This window comes from Sceloporus undulatus, chromosome 2 (genome assembly GCF_019175285.1).
Source record: "Sceloporus undulatus isolate JIND9_A2432 ecotype Alabama chromosome 2, SceUnd_v1.1, whole genome shotgun sequence".
Taxonomy (NCBI): domain Eukaryota; kingdom Metazoa; phylum Chordata; class Lepidosauria; order Squamata; family Phrynosomatidae; genus Sceloporus; species Sceloporus undulatus.
In genome coordinates this window covers 165,799,521-165,814,139 of record NC_056523.1, presented here as the reverse complement: position 1 = coordinate 165,814,139, position 14,619 = coordinate 165,799,521, and the positions used below count along the sequence as shown (strand labels likewise).

General features: G+C 40.9%; 1 protein-coding gene across 4 annotated transcripts; it reads right to left on the bottom strand.

Annotated features, from left to right (window-relative positions):
• Positions 1 to 4,772: 4,772 nt before the first annotated feature.
• METTL7A (methyltransferase like 7A) lies at positions 4,773 to 10,818 on the bottom strand. Of its 4 annotated transcripts, XR_006102115.1 has the most exons (4): positions 10,223 to 10,818; positions 6,074 to 6,200; positions 5,827 to 5,892; positions 4,773 to 5,731 (listed from the first exon to the last, which is right to left on the bottom strand). XR_006102115.1 is itself a non-coding variant. In XM_042451224.1 (3 exons), the coding sequence occupies exons 1-3, from the start codon at positions 10,724 to 10,726 to the stop codon at positions 5,879 to 5,881; spliced, it is 645 nt and encodes a 214-aa protein (XP_042307158.1). In that variant the 5' UTR covers positions 10,727 to 10,818; the 3' UTR covers positions 5,793 to 5,878. The 4 variants fall into 4 exon arrangements, 2 of the variants coding, with proteins under 2 accessions (XP_042307158.1, XP_042307157.1); XR_006102114.1 differs by having other exon boundaries at positions 5,827 to 6,200; positions 10,223 to 10,813; XM_042451224.1 differs by lacking the exon at positions 4,773 to 5,731 and having other exon boundaries at positions 5,793 to 5,892.
• Between the last annotated feature and the right edge of the window lie 3,801 nt (positions 10,819 to 14,619).

The window sequence follows — 14,619 nt, the reverse complement described above, 5'->3', positions numbered from 1 at the left end:
TCCAGAAATTTCTCTGCTTGGCAGCCTGTCCTCATTGCAAATAGGGGAATAAGATGGAGCTGTCTAAAGTAATTTTTTTCAGTAGCAGAGGAGAATTTTCCCTCAGAGCTCAGGGGTGCGTTTGTTTCTCTGAGGGGAAAACCACAGCAAACATGTTAGGCAATGGGCTACTTGAGGACACTGCAAATGTTGAAAGGGGTTTCCCCCATAATTTAAGCACAATGGACAAATGAAAGGAATAATTTAAATGTAGATGCAGTTAAGGGTTCATTGATAGTCAAGTGCCATTTTAAGCATTTGTCTTGCCCAGTTCTTTAAGCAAACAGGACCTTTTTAACAAAGATAGGCGGGATACAAACCGCCGCTTTGCGGCGTTCCCCCGCCGGCGCCATTTGCTCCACGCGGGAGCCGCAGCAGCCAAACCGCGAGGCTCCCGCGCGGAGCAAAAAAGAAGCTCCATTTCGGAGCTTCTTTCCGCGGCGCACTGATGACGTTGCGAGGCGCCGCTGGCACATTTGCGACGTCATAGGCGCCGTGACACGTCTGGACGCTATGCGTCCAGTACGTAAAGATGGCAGCGCCCATGTGGAAGGGGCGCCGCCATCTTGTACGTATTGTATACGTACTAGGGTTGGGGGTGCGGAAGCACCGCCCCTTCCTAAGCCTAGTACGTATACAATACATACTATATGGCAGTTTGTATCCCGCCATAAGTTCATCAGAAAAATACAGTTGAGTACATAATAAAACGCAGTATATCTAATATAGCTGTAAATAAACTGTATGGAATGAATTTATATTAGTTTTTTTTAGCTTTTATTTTGTAAGGTCCAACATTTTTCTTGCATGTCCTACATTTTGCGCTGCCTTGTTGTCCTCTATGGTTATGGCACCTGGTCACCCTGGTATGGGAGTCTGCGACCTTCATAAGGACAGAATTGTGTGCCTCATATAATTTATGAAGGTAGACAATATGTTAATTTTGCAGAGAAATACATACCTGGGTTAACTGACATTAATACTTTTATTTGGAATTTAGGCAGAACACAAACTTGTTAATTGCTGCTTCTAGGGAGTGTATCTACACTGTAAAAATAAATGTAGTTTGGCACCAATTTAACTGCTGTGGTTCCATCCTATAAGACTGGGATTTGTAGTTTTGTGAGGCAACAGCACTCTTAGGCAGCCAAGGCCTTGTAAAACTACAAATCCCAGGATTTCATAAGATGGGGCTGCAGCACATAAAGCGGCATCAAGCTACGTTATCTTCACAGTGTAGTTGCACCTTTGATTATCAACCCTGCATGACTGGACTGCCCCATGTTGTTGTTTTGAAATCCAACAACACTAAGAAGATTGGTGTGTAAATAGGTGTGAGGGCCTAAATTATAGGAAAGATGGAGCATGGGTGAATGTGTGTTGTGTGCCTTCAAGTCCTTTTGGACTTTATGGCGACCCCTAAAGCAACGTTATCATGGGATTTTCTTGGCAAGATTTGTTCAGAGGAGATTTGCCATTGCCTTCCCCTCAGGCTGAGAGAGTGTGACTTGCCATGGTCTGGTGCTCAGAAGATGCAAAGGAATAAGGAGCTTAAAGTTTCTGAAATATAGATTGAGCCTCCCTTATCCAGAATTCTGTAATATTCTGAAAACCAAAACTTTTTTCACGGGTGGCTGACAGTGACATCTGTGCATTCTGATGGTTAAATGTACACAAACTTTGTTTCATACGCATAATTATTGAAACTATTGTATACAATCAGGCTGTGTGTATAAACTGTATTGTTGTTGTTGTTGCGCGCCTTTAAGTTGTTTCCAACTTATGGTGACCTTAAGGCTGACCTAGTGTAGGGTTTTCTTGGCCGGTTTCTTCAGAGGGGTTTTGCTATTGCCAACCTCTGAGGCTGAGAGTGGGTGACTTGCCCAAGGTCACCCAGTGGGTTTCCATGGCTGAGCTGGGATCAAAACATACTAATGTCATGTTTAGACTTGCGTCCCATCTCTAAGATATCTCATTATGTATATGCAAATATTCAAAAATGTTATTATTATTAACCTTTATTTATATAGCGCTGTAAATTTACACAGTGCTGTACATACAATCTTTTAGTTAGACGGTTCCCTGCCCTCAGGCTTACAATCTAAGAAGACATGACACAAAAGGAGAAGGGAGTGGTGGTGAGGAGTGGGATCAGGTCCAGCAGATCTTCTCCACCTCCGAGGCCTGGACCAAGGCAGATGGACTGGAGGAAGGGGTTGGCTTCTTAATGGATGGTTAAAAGGAGGCTTCCTGGGTCAGAGAGGGGCTAAAAATAAAACCCCCAAATCCCAAACACTTCTACAGGGATGTGACAAGGCGGGCGTGGGCCCCACCAACTGATACCCCACGTGTAGTAACTCTCCAAACACCTGCCTTTGGGCAGAAATGGGCTGTGGTGTTTGCCTGCATACTTTTAAAATGCTGAAAATATGGTGTGAGTGGCTCAGGGGGAGCAAAAAGGAGAGGCCCCAAGATTTTATTTGTTTTTAATTAAAAACTTTAAATGGAAAAAAAACTCTTTAAAACATAACATCTTACCGAATGTTCACTTTAACCACATGAAACTATATATAGCATATGAAATACACTCCTCGATTAGCACAATACAACATGTCTTAAAAGTGCCTACAATCACACAGATATCTAATGTATACAGTATATTTAATAATTTTAGTATACTGAAAAATTAAATCTTCATCTCATTTTTATAATAGCATATCCATTAATCTAAAAGGTTTAACATTTTTATTTGCAGTTTAATCAAAATACATTAAAATATATTTACTATGATTGTTGCATGTAAACACAATTTAAAAAAACCCCAAACCCTATGCCAATTAATATCCCCCAGCAGTTAGCATTCTGTTCTTCCCCTGGATGCATACACACGTTGCCTTTTCCCTAATTTGTCTTTGGTCCACATTTCATAGAAATAGAGCATGGGGGAAAAAAATCATCAGGAGCAATTTACCAGCAGGGGAAAGATAGGATGATTAAGCTCCAGCATTATATGACAAGACGGTTTATGAACTTTGTGCTTATGACAACTGCCTATAATATATCATTTCATTTCACAATGAAACTACTTATTTCATGAATGAGGGAGTGGTATTAGGTTATCCAGAGAACTGTACCACTTTCCAGCAGACAAACGTGGTTGTATTTATTTCAATAAAGGAGTCTAGGTTTTAGGACAGGTTTTACAAAGAATTTTATGTCAGTAAGAACTTTTGGAAAAAATATATGCAAAGTATGCAGGAGTGGGTGAACTGAAGATCTGGTACTTGATTCTGCTTGGGTTTCCCCCCCTTCACTCTGTGCCTTGTACATGCTATCATTTATATTGTAAGCCATTGTTATGAAATGTCGACTACCCTGACATAAACATAAAGCTCCCACAAAAACAAAAGAACCCCCAAAGTATATAAATATAGCAAATGAATATTATTTTTTTTCTAAAAGTGGAATCAATAAAGATAAGGGCTGGATCTGGACTTAGAAATGCTTGGAGGACACTCATTAAAATAAATGGAATACATTAATCAGAACTACTTGCCTCCAATTTATTTCAAATAAGTTTAAGTATAACTAAATCTGAATCAAACTATGTATCCATTCTGATAACATTCAATTAATTGTTGTGCCGTCAAGTCATTTCTGATTTATGGCGAATCTAAAGCAAACCTATTCTGTGTGATTTTTTTGTAGGAATTTGTCCGTGTGTGTGTGTGTGTGTGTGTGTACCTTTGCTTTCTTTTGAGGCAGAGGGTATTACCTACCCAAGGTCACCCAGTGGGTTTCCATGGCCTAGGAAAAAATAGAAGGGAGAAACTGACAATGCACTAAACTGTGATATGTCAAAAGAATAAATGTGTCCAACAATAAAACTACCATTTTAACATGCAAACAATACTAAATTGTATTATCCAAAAGACTTATTATATCAAATGGAGAGTAGTTTATTCCAAGAGAGAGTTTTTGGAAAGTTTGTGAAAAAGTGGCATTTTGTATATTGAATTCTGGAGTCTATACTTAGCTGGGATATATAGTTCACTAAAACGGATGAAGATATATCTTTCGGCCTATGAGGGAGAGAATAGACTGGCCCAGCTCCAGCAGGGTTAGCCTGAAGAAAGAGGCTCCTCTCTCCTTAACTGTCATCTTTTGGCCTGGGAGGGAGAAAATAGGCTGGCCCAGCTCCACCAGGGTTAGCCCAAAGAAAAAGGCTCCTCCCTCCTTAACTGTCATTTTTTGGCATGTGAGGGAAATGACCAGGCAGGCCCAGCTCCACCAGGGTTAGCCTGAAGAAAGAGGCTCCTCCCTCCTTAACTGTCATTTTTCGGCCTGTGAGGGAGATGACCAGGCAGGCCCAGCACCATCAGGGCTAGCCTGAAGAAAGAGGCTCCTCTCTCTTTAACTGTCATCTTTCAACCTATGAGGGAGATGACCAGGCAGGCCCAGCTCCATCAGGGCTAGCCTGAAGAAGAAGGGCCCTCCCTCCAGTCCATCTGCCTTGGTCCAGGCCTCAGAGGGAGAGAAGAATGCTGGACCTGATCCCCCCCTTCACCACTCCCTTCTCCTTTTGTGTCATGTCTTTTTAGATTGTAATCCTGAGGGCAGGGAACTGTCTATTATCCCCTCTGTTGTAAGCCGCCTGGATTCCCAGTGATTGGGCGGCATATAAATAAATCCTATTATTATTATTATTATTATTATTATTATTATTATTATTATTATTATTTCGAAATGGCTTCTAAAAAAACTCTGGAGGTAGTCATCTTCTCTCATAGTTATTTATTCACTTTCCTGCTATCATTGCTTGCTATTCATCTTCGATAGTTTATACAATCAATATGCTGTATGGTTGCAAGACGACTACTTCTATGACATGTGGATATAAAGTTCAAAACCATAGCTGTGAAGACCAGAGAGAGCATTAATCTATCATCTGTGGAACCTTTTGCCAGCCTCCCCTTACAGAAACCTTTTCACTGCAGCAGAGATTATTAGAACATGAGGAAATATGTGAGTAGAGTTTGGGATATGCTGCTTTACATAGGTACTTTGGATGTGTATTTACTGTTTTTCAGCATTACTACCATGTGGTTACTGTATAATACAATTTAGTATTGTGTATGTGTGAAAGTGGTGGTTTTATTTTTGGACACATTTATTCCTTTGACATATCACAGTTCAGTGCATTGTTAGTTTCTCCCTTCTATTTCTTCCTCCTATTGTGTTTGTTCAGTTTCCATGGTCCAACAGGGATTCAAACCCTAATCTTCCAGTATCCTAGTCCAACTCTCAGACCACTACATTATGCTGGCTCTCTAAACAATTGCTTGGAAATCCAGTACTGATACACTGGAAATAAAGAAAAGAAAAGAAGGCAAAAGAACCTTCAGTTTTTCAAATGTTGATGAACAGTGATTCCCATCCTCCCTCATCACTGGACTGTCTTGCTAATTCCTACACCTAAAAGGCCATATGTTTCCAGCCCTGAACAAAAATAAACCATATCCCAGTCATATGGCAAACAGATAAAAGGATCTGTAAGAAGCAATGGCTGTTATTTAATGCTTAGTGGAATCAAGCGAGTTCATGGAGAACAGAATTAGAGTTGAGAGCTCTTCATGTAGATGTGAATATGGCAAATACTGGTAACAGAATGTCTTCATCTGCACTGAAGCAACTGGATTAAGAAAAACAAAGAGCAGACAGATGGGGATAAAAAATTTCACAAGAAGAACACATACAGAAGAACATATGTATTTCATTGTAACTTACGTTAGAGGTTTATGGGTCATAGGTTGAATTGCCATAAATTCTCCCATTTAGGTTACACACACACACCTGTACAGAAGACAATAAATCACTTCTATACCCAGCATTTGGAAATTTGCTTAACAGCCTTTGTTATATAGTTACTTCACAGCATAGCCTATGATATGTGGTCTAACAGGATTCCAATTTAAAGGGGCCTGCATATGACGTAGCTTCAGCTCTGAAAACCCAGCCTTTTCCAGGTACTTCCCTGTCTCTCTGGTCAAGTGGCATCCATCAAACACAACTTTCCAAGGTGGATCATAGATTTGCTGCCAGAAGAGACTCCAGCTGGAAGGAGGACCTGCAACATGTTCCATGAAGTAGAAAGCACCTCCCTGGAAAAACAGAATAAAATACATGTTACTTTCTAAGGACTTTATCACACAGGGAAAATCGGGGGTTTAATCAGTGATTACCCTGTAAAAATCATGCAATCGTGATTAACATTTTCACATGACATTGCGATTAAAGTGCCATTATCTCAGGAAGAAACAGGCAATAAACAGCAACAAATCATTCATGGAGAAATCCTGTAAATGATTTGTTGGTGTCTATTGCCTGTTTATTCCTGGAATAATGGCTCTTTAATCACGATGTGTGTGAAAATGTTAATCACGATTGCGTGATCTTTATGGGATAATCACTGTTTAAACTCCTGATTTTCCCAGTGTGATAAAGTCTGAAGTTTCTTTGAATGAGCTGCCTCAGAGATTGCTTTGCAAAATCAAAGGTTTTACTGGGTTTCTTGCATATCAGTGCCTCACAATGTTGTTGACCTTAAATGGAACAACAAAAAAAGGAATATAAGACTCAACTCACCAAAAACAATAGAAAACAGGCAGAGACAGGATATAAATATGTGTGCACACAAACATTTTAAAGGATGGTGGTGTCCAGTGGTGAAAGGTGCACTCTTCTCTAGCACTCACAAAGCAACCAAAAGAACATTGAAAAGGTCCCCACATAACCACATTTGATGCCATAGTGGTGGGATGGGAGGAGGTCCTCACATTTGGTGGCAATGGGCTGGGAATAAGTAGCAATAGCAATAGCACTTTACATTTCTATATGGCTAAGCACTCTGAGCGGTTTACAATGTGTAATCCAATTACCCCCAACAAGCTGTATATTCATGTGCCTAAGTAGAAACCCTCACATTTGGTTACAGTTCCTAATTAACTAACTCACATCTCGCACTCATATTTCTAATTTCAACATTCATCTCTCTCACACTCTGACTTAAACTGACTGGTTCTGATGTGAATGCAGAGATACAGGAGGTCAGTAATAAGTGGGCAAAACAACCACAGATCTGTGTACACACTTCAGGAACTTCAAGCCTGCAATCCTGACCAGGAAAGTAGAGCAATCAGTGGCCAGGCATTTCAACTCAGAAGTTCACAGCATCTCTGATTTGTCCCTGATTGGTACTGGGGTGCAATAAGAACCTGACACCACATGGGCTCAACCTAATTTGTCAAATTTACAAATTGTAAGCCACTCTGATAGCCTTGGCTGAAGAGCGGGGTATAAATAAATAAATAATGATAATTATTATTATAAAGGATAACATCATTCCCTGAAGAATACTGAAAACAAGGTTAAAGTGCCACCTTACAGGATTAGAAGAAGGCAAAAGTCAAAACATCTTGCTCATTTAATGTTTTTAAAGTTCTGGTTTTTAATTGTCTCTTTCCAATATTAAAAATATGAGACTGAGAGTGTGTGCCTTGCCCAAGGCCACCCAGTGGGTTTCTTTGTCAAAGCCAGGATTCGAACCCTGGTCTCCAGAGTCCTAGTCCAACACTCCAGCCACTATGCTATACAGTACTGGCTATCATACATCCTTATTATAAATATTCCATTACCGTATTGGGCAATTTTAAAACTTGAGGCCATCTTTTTTTTTTTTTTTTTGGTTTAACTTAGGTTTTATACTGAGGTCAGACTTGGTTTTCTTTTACCTTTGAAATCACTGTGTACATCTCTGTGATGAAATGCATTAAAAGTCCCTTGGAGGGTAATGCCACTGAAGGTAATGAATAACTAAGTTCAGTTAAGTGTTTGGCCATGTATTGGAACTGTTTGTTCAGTAAAATGGTACTTCAACTTCTTAATAGGTAATTTTGTTTCTAAATGTTCTTCAGTAGATTCTTGTAAAACAGGAATCTGTAATTACATTTCAGCACAGCTGATTTAAATCATCTTGTAGGTAGTGGTAAACTTAATCCATGTATGAGAAATATTTCTGTTATGATACCACACTTAGTTTGCTTTTTAAATAAATCAGAATTCATCTATGACTATTTTTCTGCTATCAGAGATATTTAGGTAACATTTTGGGCATACAAAAATCAATATGGCAGAGGTTATGGAAACAGAGGACTTAAACTAGTTTGTTGTTGGATATGGAGACTGAAGGTGCTCACCACTTTTCTCAGAGAATTCTCATCTTCTTCCATTGCACTTGCACAGACTGCAACTAAACCCAGATGAAACTCACCAACTTCATTTCTAGACTATTAACCTCATCAGCTTTTTCTTTATTGCCTTTCTGCCTTTACAGTAAAATTCACAAGGTCTTGAGAAAAAGAAATTACATTTCGCTTAGGCTGGAGAAGGCAACAGCAAAACTGAATGAAACTGGTAACAATTAAACTTTTTTTTAAAAAAATTCTTCATCAGGAAGCAGTTTGTATTGAGAAATTGACAGGATCCCTACGAGCACTTTTGTCAGTTGAACCATGAGCTAATCAAAGTGTTCAAGGAATTTGCTGTGGTGAACCACACTGTGGACTAAAGTTAAAGTATTTTTAAAAGGAGTAAGGTTAAAGTATTTTAAAAAGCCATTGCCAAATACATTTATATTTATGGGTAAAAATTGTGAGTAGGGGGCTAAAAATGTCTTCCAGATAAGGACACATTTGGCCACAGGTCATGGAGATGCACATACATGCAGTGCAGGCTGGTAAAAGTGAGGCATTAATTAAATGAAGGCAATCTATCAATTACAAGAACATTTAAATCTTAATGGCGGGGTACAGACCGCCGCTTTGCGGCGGTCTGCCGCCGCCGGTAGATCCGCGGGGGAGCCGGAGCCTTCAGACGGCGCGGCTCCCGCGCGGACCGAAAAAGAAGCTCCAAAATGGAGCTTCTTTTTGAGTCGCGTTTGTGATGTAGCGAGGCACCAGGGGCGCACTCACTATGTCATAAAGGCTGCAACACGTACGGACGCTCAGCGTCCGATACGTAAAGATGGCACCGCCCCTTCCTAACCCTAGTACGTATTGTATACGTACTATTTGGCGGTCTATATCCCGCCAATGTCTGTCTTCTTGACATACATGCACATAGTGGGAAAGATACACACATGTTCCTGTGAGCAATATTTCCTAATAAATTCAGTGGGGCTTCTGTGTAGGCATGTATAGGACTGAACAGTAAGAGGCATGTTTAAAATCTAAGGGGCTGCCTGCATGGTCAAAAAGAACCCTGTTCCCCCTGGCCTTGCATTGTCTTGTTTGGATGACTCAGGCCATTAGCCCTGTGCCAGGATCAGAGTGGGAGTGAGCAGACCAGATGCAGATCTGGTGGATCCAGTCCAATCCCATGACCAAAGGGCCTAAGCATGGGTCAAAATGGCCTACTGTTTACACTTAAGCAACATGGTGCCTGACATACACAACTGGCCAACACTGACAAATATATATTTATTATCTTTATAGCCCTCCTTTTGTTCAGTGAGCTAAAGGTAACTTAGAGGACTCTTCTCTCTGCTCACATCAACTCTGTGAGGTAGGTGAGGCTGACAGGATAACCCAGTTAATTCTAGGGGAGGGATTAGCAACTGGATCTCCCAAGTCAAAGTCGAACACTCTGACCACTAAAACCACAATGCTGCCACAATGCACAAATAAAACAGTTTGACAACACTTTAATCCTATGGATTCCTGGGATTTGTAACTTTGTTGTGACACCAGAGCCCTCTGACAGAGAAGGCTAAATATCTCACAAAACTACTGACCTCAGAATTCCTTTGCATTGAGCCACAGCAGTTAAATTGGTGTCAAAATGCATGGATTCTGCAGTGTAGTTGCAGCCTTTGACTTCCGTGGCTGAATACTATGGAATTATGGGATTTGTAGTTTGGTGGTGCACCAGAGCTCCCTGACAGGAAAGGCTAAATATCTCATAAAATAAGAATCCCAGAATTGCATAGCAGTTAAAGTCATGACAGTTAAAGCGATATCAAACTGCTTCATTTCTGCAGATTGGCAGCAGCCTTGGGATTCCTCTTTGAGAACAGTCCCAGGCACTGGACTATTCCTGAGCTTTCCCCACTCCTTGAGTTACTTACTGGTCGCAGCACTCGCAGAACTTCTCTCAGGACTCCTTCTATGCTTGTCACAGAGCACAGCACCAGAGTACAAACCACTACATCCACCGAAGCGTCTGGTATTTGGTGCAAATCCTCAGCTCCTGTCACTATGCAACGCTCCAGCTTTACCTGTGGATTTTCAGACAGGTTCTTGTCAAGAAATTTCTTGAAGTTGGGATTAGGGTCAGTGCATATAACTTTGCATCCTCTTGGGTAGAACTGGAAGTTGGTCCCAGTTCCTGTGCCAATCTCCAGAATTGTAAGAACTCCTGAAGGGCTTGCGAAGTCACTGAGGTTGTTGAAAAGTTCTTTCTTCTTGGCAGACATCTTGCTGTTGTAGTGGACAGAGAAGTAAACCATAAAATAAGGGAATGCTTTCTTGCAAATGGGATCCCATATACCCAGGAACCACAGCAAGTAAATAGGAAGAGCAAGGAACTGGACACATAATCGAAGCAGGACAACTAGGAAGCTCATTTCCATGTTGAGAAGAGGCAAGAAATGCAGAAAAGGGAAACCAGGATGAAAGAAAAGTCTTTGCAGAGTCTGGGGAGGAGTGGCTTTTATCTGTTGCTTCCAGGGCTAAGGAAGGAGCCAATCAAAAGAAAGCCACTCATCCAGAAATAGCTTGATATGTGGCCAAGTCACAACAAGCAAAGGCCTTGGCAGCAACTCCGAAGTTGCTGGTATGTCTCATGTCAAAGGCACATTCATTTCTCTCCAGATTATGTAACGGGATACTTTACACTGAAGACAACAGTTTCCAAATGTTCAGTAGAACTTGATACTTGATCAGAAGCTTTATTGTGTTCAGTGGAATCTACACCCAGGGAAATGTATAGGATTGGAGCAACCTCTTCTTCCTCTGTGGGACCCAACTTTTCTTAGGCAGCTCTGGGCCACCAGCACGCTCCCCCCCATCTCTCCCCTTCCAGTCTATATTTGAAAAATGGACAAGCATTATGTGCAAATCTTAGATCATTTTTTTTCCTGGAAGCAAATAGGTTTGCACATTAGTGGCTCTGGAGAAAACAGAAAATAAGGACTCAGATCTGCATGATTATCCTATGTGTATGCAGAGAAAAACAAAATGACAGAAAGTCCTATAGTTCCAAAACAAAAAGCAGACATTCTTTAAAAATATTTCCTTCGAGTCCAGTACATTTTCTCCTGGGTCATAACTGAAAGAAGATGAAGATGGAGACACCCTTGGAACATTTGCCTATTGAGCTGCAACCAACTTTGGTATGAAAGTCTGGCAGATGAAGTGCCCAACCTATCACAGTGAAAGTGTATCTGAGGAGCAAGAACTCTGAGAGAAAACAACAGCAACAACAACCAGTTAAGAAAAGAGCAGAAAGGGCAGTTTAAGCGAGGTCTGAGGGCACACCCTCAGAGGGAAGGGGCTGGGGTTGTGTGCGGTGATTGAATTGGCAACAATTTATTTCAATTTTAAAAGCCCTCCCCATGTGCTTTGCTTTGTACTGCATAAATTTATACTCACAAATAAGCTACAGTACAATACTATCTGAGACGTTGTTGTGCTGCCATTCTATACCTCCTGGGAGCAGCATCATTGAATTCATTTGGACTTCTGAGATTGCACAAAATATAGGATTTTGAAGGTAGAGTCGCCAAAGGTGGAAACGTTTGCCTTTCATGTCACTTGTAGCATTGAACTAAGTGGGTTCTTGGTATCCACTGGGGTTTGGTTCCAAGGCTTCTTGTGGATACTAAGATCCATGGATGTTCAAGTCCCATTAAATACAATGGCACAGTAAAATGATAACCCTTATATAAAATGGCAAAATCAAGGTTTTCTTTTTGGAATTTATATCTTTTTGGAATATTTTCAAGCCATGGATGCTTGAATCCATGGCTAAAAAACCAGTGGATATGGAGGGCTAACTGTAATTTGCATTTGTGCACTGAATTTTTAACACTGTCACCTTGGAGAAAAGGGCTGAGATTTATAGTTGCCAGCTGACCACTTTTTAAAAATTAATTAATTAAAGCTGCTGCTGTTTGGTACTGTTTCCTTCATCTTTTGCTTTTTGTAACCAGCAAGTCTCTACTTGTCTCTAGCCATTTATCAGAGCTGCCTGGAGAAAGGTAACTGAAAAGACTTGTTGAGAAGGAGAGAAACTAGCCAGGGAAGTCATAGCTACCACACCTCCTGCTAGCCCAGCAAAATTGAAAGCAATGAGACAGGCAGTGAAAGGTACGGTGCCTCCTGAGCCATAGTGGCACCCTTTTCATTCCATGTATAGAAATTTAATGCATGAAGATTAAATGAGTTTTGAGAGGTACTGATTCAGTTTCCCAGCAGTGTATACCTGTATCCAGAAGCAAAGAAAAATCTCTGACATACTCCTCCATTAGAGAAAACTTCTACCAAAACTATGTGTGTTAGGCTGGTTGAGTCCTACTGGGATCAGGAAGAGCGAAGACTAGGTTCTTTTGTGAAATGGATCACAATATACCTATGTTTGGAGGTTTTTCCAGACTTCTTTTGGTCTTCCTTTCAGATGCATCAAAGTGTGAAAGATTATTGTGTAGCCATAGAAGCATTTCACCAATTCATCACTCAGTTAATTTCAGGGTATTTCTCTGTAAGATAGCCAGCATAATTTGAGTATTGGACTACAACTCTGAAACCAGGGTTCAAATCCCTGCTCGGCCAGGGAAACCCACTGGATGACCTTGGGCAAGTCACACTGTCTCAGCCTCATGTAAGGTAGATGGGGGACCTATCTGAACAAATCTTGCCAAGAAAACCCCATATGCTTTAGGGTCAGCATGAGTCGGAAATGTCTTGAAGGCACACAACAATAACTTCTCTGTAAGAAGGTAAACCAAATGAGGCATACAGCAAAGTAGATAACTGGGTTTAGCGTACCAGAATTGATGATGGCCTGGTTTTCTTCTCTCCACATGCTATATAGCTGGGATGATCAAAGAGTACCCTCCAGATGTTGCTAGGCTGCATCTCCCATCAGTTTTAGCCAGCATAGCCAAAGGTGAATACTGGTGATGCAGTCCACGCCGAGAACATCTGGAAGCCCACACATGCCAGAATCATAGAGGTGTACAGGGTTTCATGAGCAATCTAGTCCAATAGCTCAGTGCAGGATCCCCAGCTAAAGTATCTCCAGCAGGTAGCTGTCCAGCCACTTTTTGAAGACATCCAGAGAAGGAGACCCCGCCGCTCCTCTTGACAATTGGTTTTATTACTGAACTGCTTTTATTGTCAAGATGTTCAATGGAAATCTACTCTCCTGTAACTTCAAACTGTGAGATCTAGTCTATCCTCTGGGTCAGCAGAGAACAGGCCTGCTTCCTCCACCCTGTGACAGCCCTTGAGGTATTTAAAGTCATGTCACCCTTCAGTCTTCTCTTCACCAAGATGAACATGCCCAGTTCCTTCAACCTTTCCTCCTATGTTTTGTTCTCCATACCTCTTATCATCCTTGTTGCCCTACTCTGAACCTGCTTCAGCTTGTCTATATCCTGCTTAAAATGAAGTGCCCAGAACTGGATGCATTACTCCTGATGATGCCAGACCAGCACAGAATATAATAGGACTATTACTTCCTTTGACATGGAAACTATATTTCTATTAATGTAGGCTAAAATAGCATTTGCCTTTTTTGCCACAAGACCACACTGCTGGCTCATGTTCAGCTTTTGATCAGCAATAATCCCAAAGTCGTTTTCACAGTTCCTACTGCTGAACCATGTATCCTCCATCATATATCTGTACATTTGAGGTTTGTGACCACTTCCAAGATAGCTACCAATTTGCACTTGCTGCAGGTGTAGTTGGTGATGTTTTCTGGCAAGAAGACAACATTTTACATACATTGCAGCAGATAATTATGGATCCTTCTGTCTTCATCTCTGCATTTATTTCACTCTTCTTGCTTTCCTTTTCTACATAGTTGCATTGCTTTTATGTTTTCCTCATATTCCTTTAAAGGCAGTTCTGCTTTTTCAGGTATCAGTGCAATTGCTTCAGGGTTGCCCCAGCATTACTTCAGGGCTAGGAATTATTTCCTAGTGGAGAATTTCAAGAGGCCAGGGGTATTCTGTTCCATTTAAAACAAATACTTCATCTACATCTCAAACCTTGACCAATTTTATACCAGTTTAACTAAACTGGATATTAAAAGAAAATCCTGGGTATTGTAATTTTGTGAGTGCTAAAAATACCCCTGCTCTCTTTCACAAGATTCCTTCACAAAAGGAAACAGATATTAAACCACTTTAAAAGTCTGCACTGTAGATATGTCCAACATATAAATCACCCTTTCTGTTTTTTTCTAAACAAAATGACACACATGAGGCACTGGTGCTGGACTATGCATAATACTACC

Bases quoted from the DNA above. Each gene is read 5' to 3' on its own strand.
- METTL7A (XM_042451223.1), bottom strand. From the start codon at position 10,726: ATGGAAATGAGCTTCCTAGTTGTCCTGCTTCGATTATGTGTCCAGTTC. The intron at 6,201-10,222 runs GTAAGTAACTCA...CTGTTTTTCCAG, and splicing joins TTCTGCGAGTGCTGCGACCA to GGAGGTGCTTTCTACTTCAT.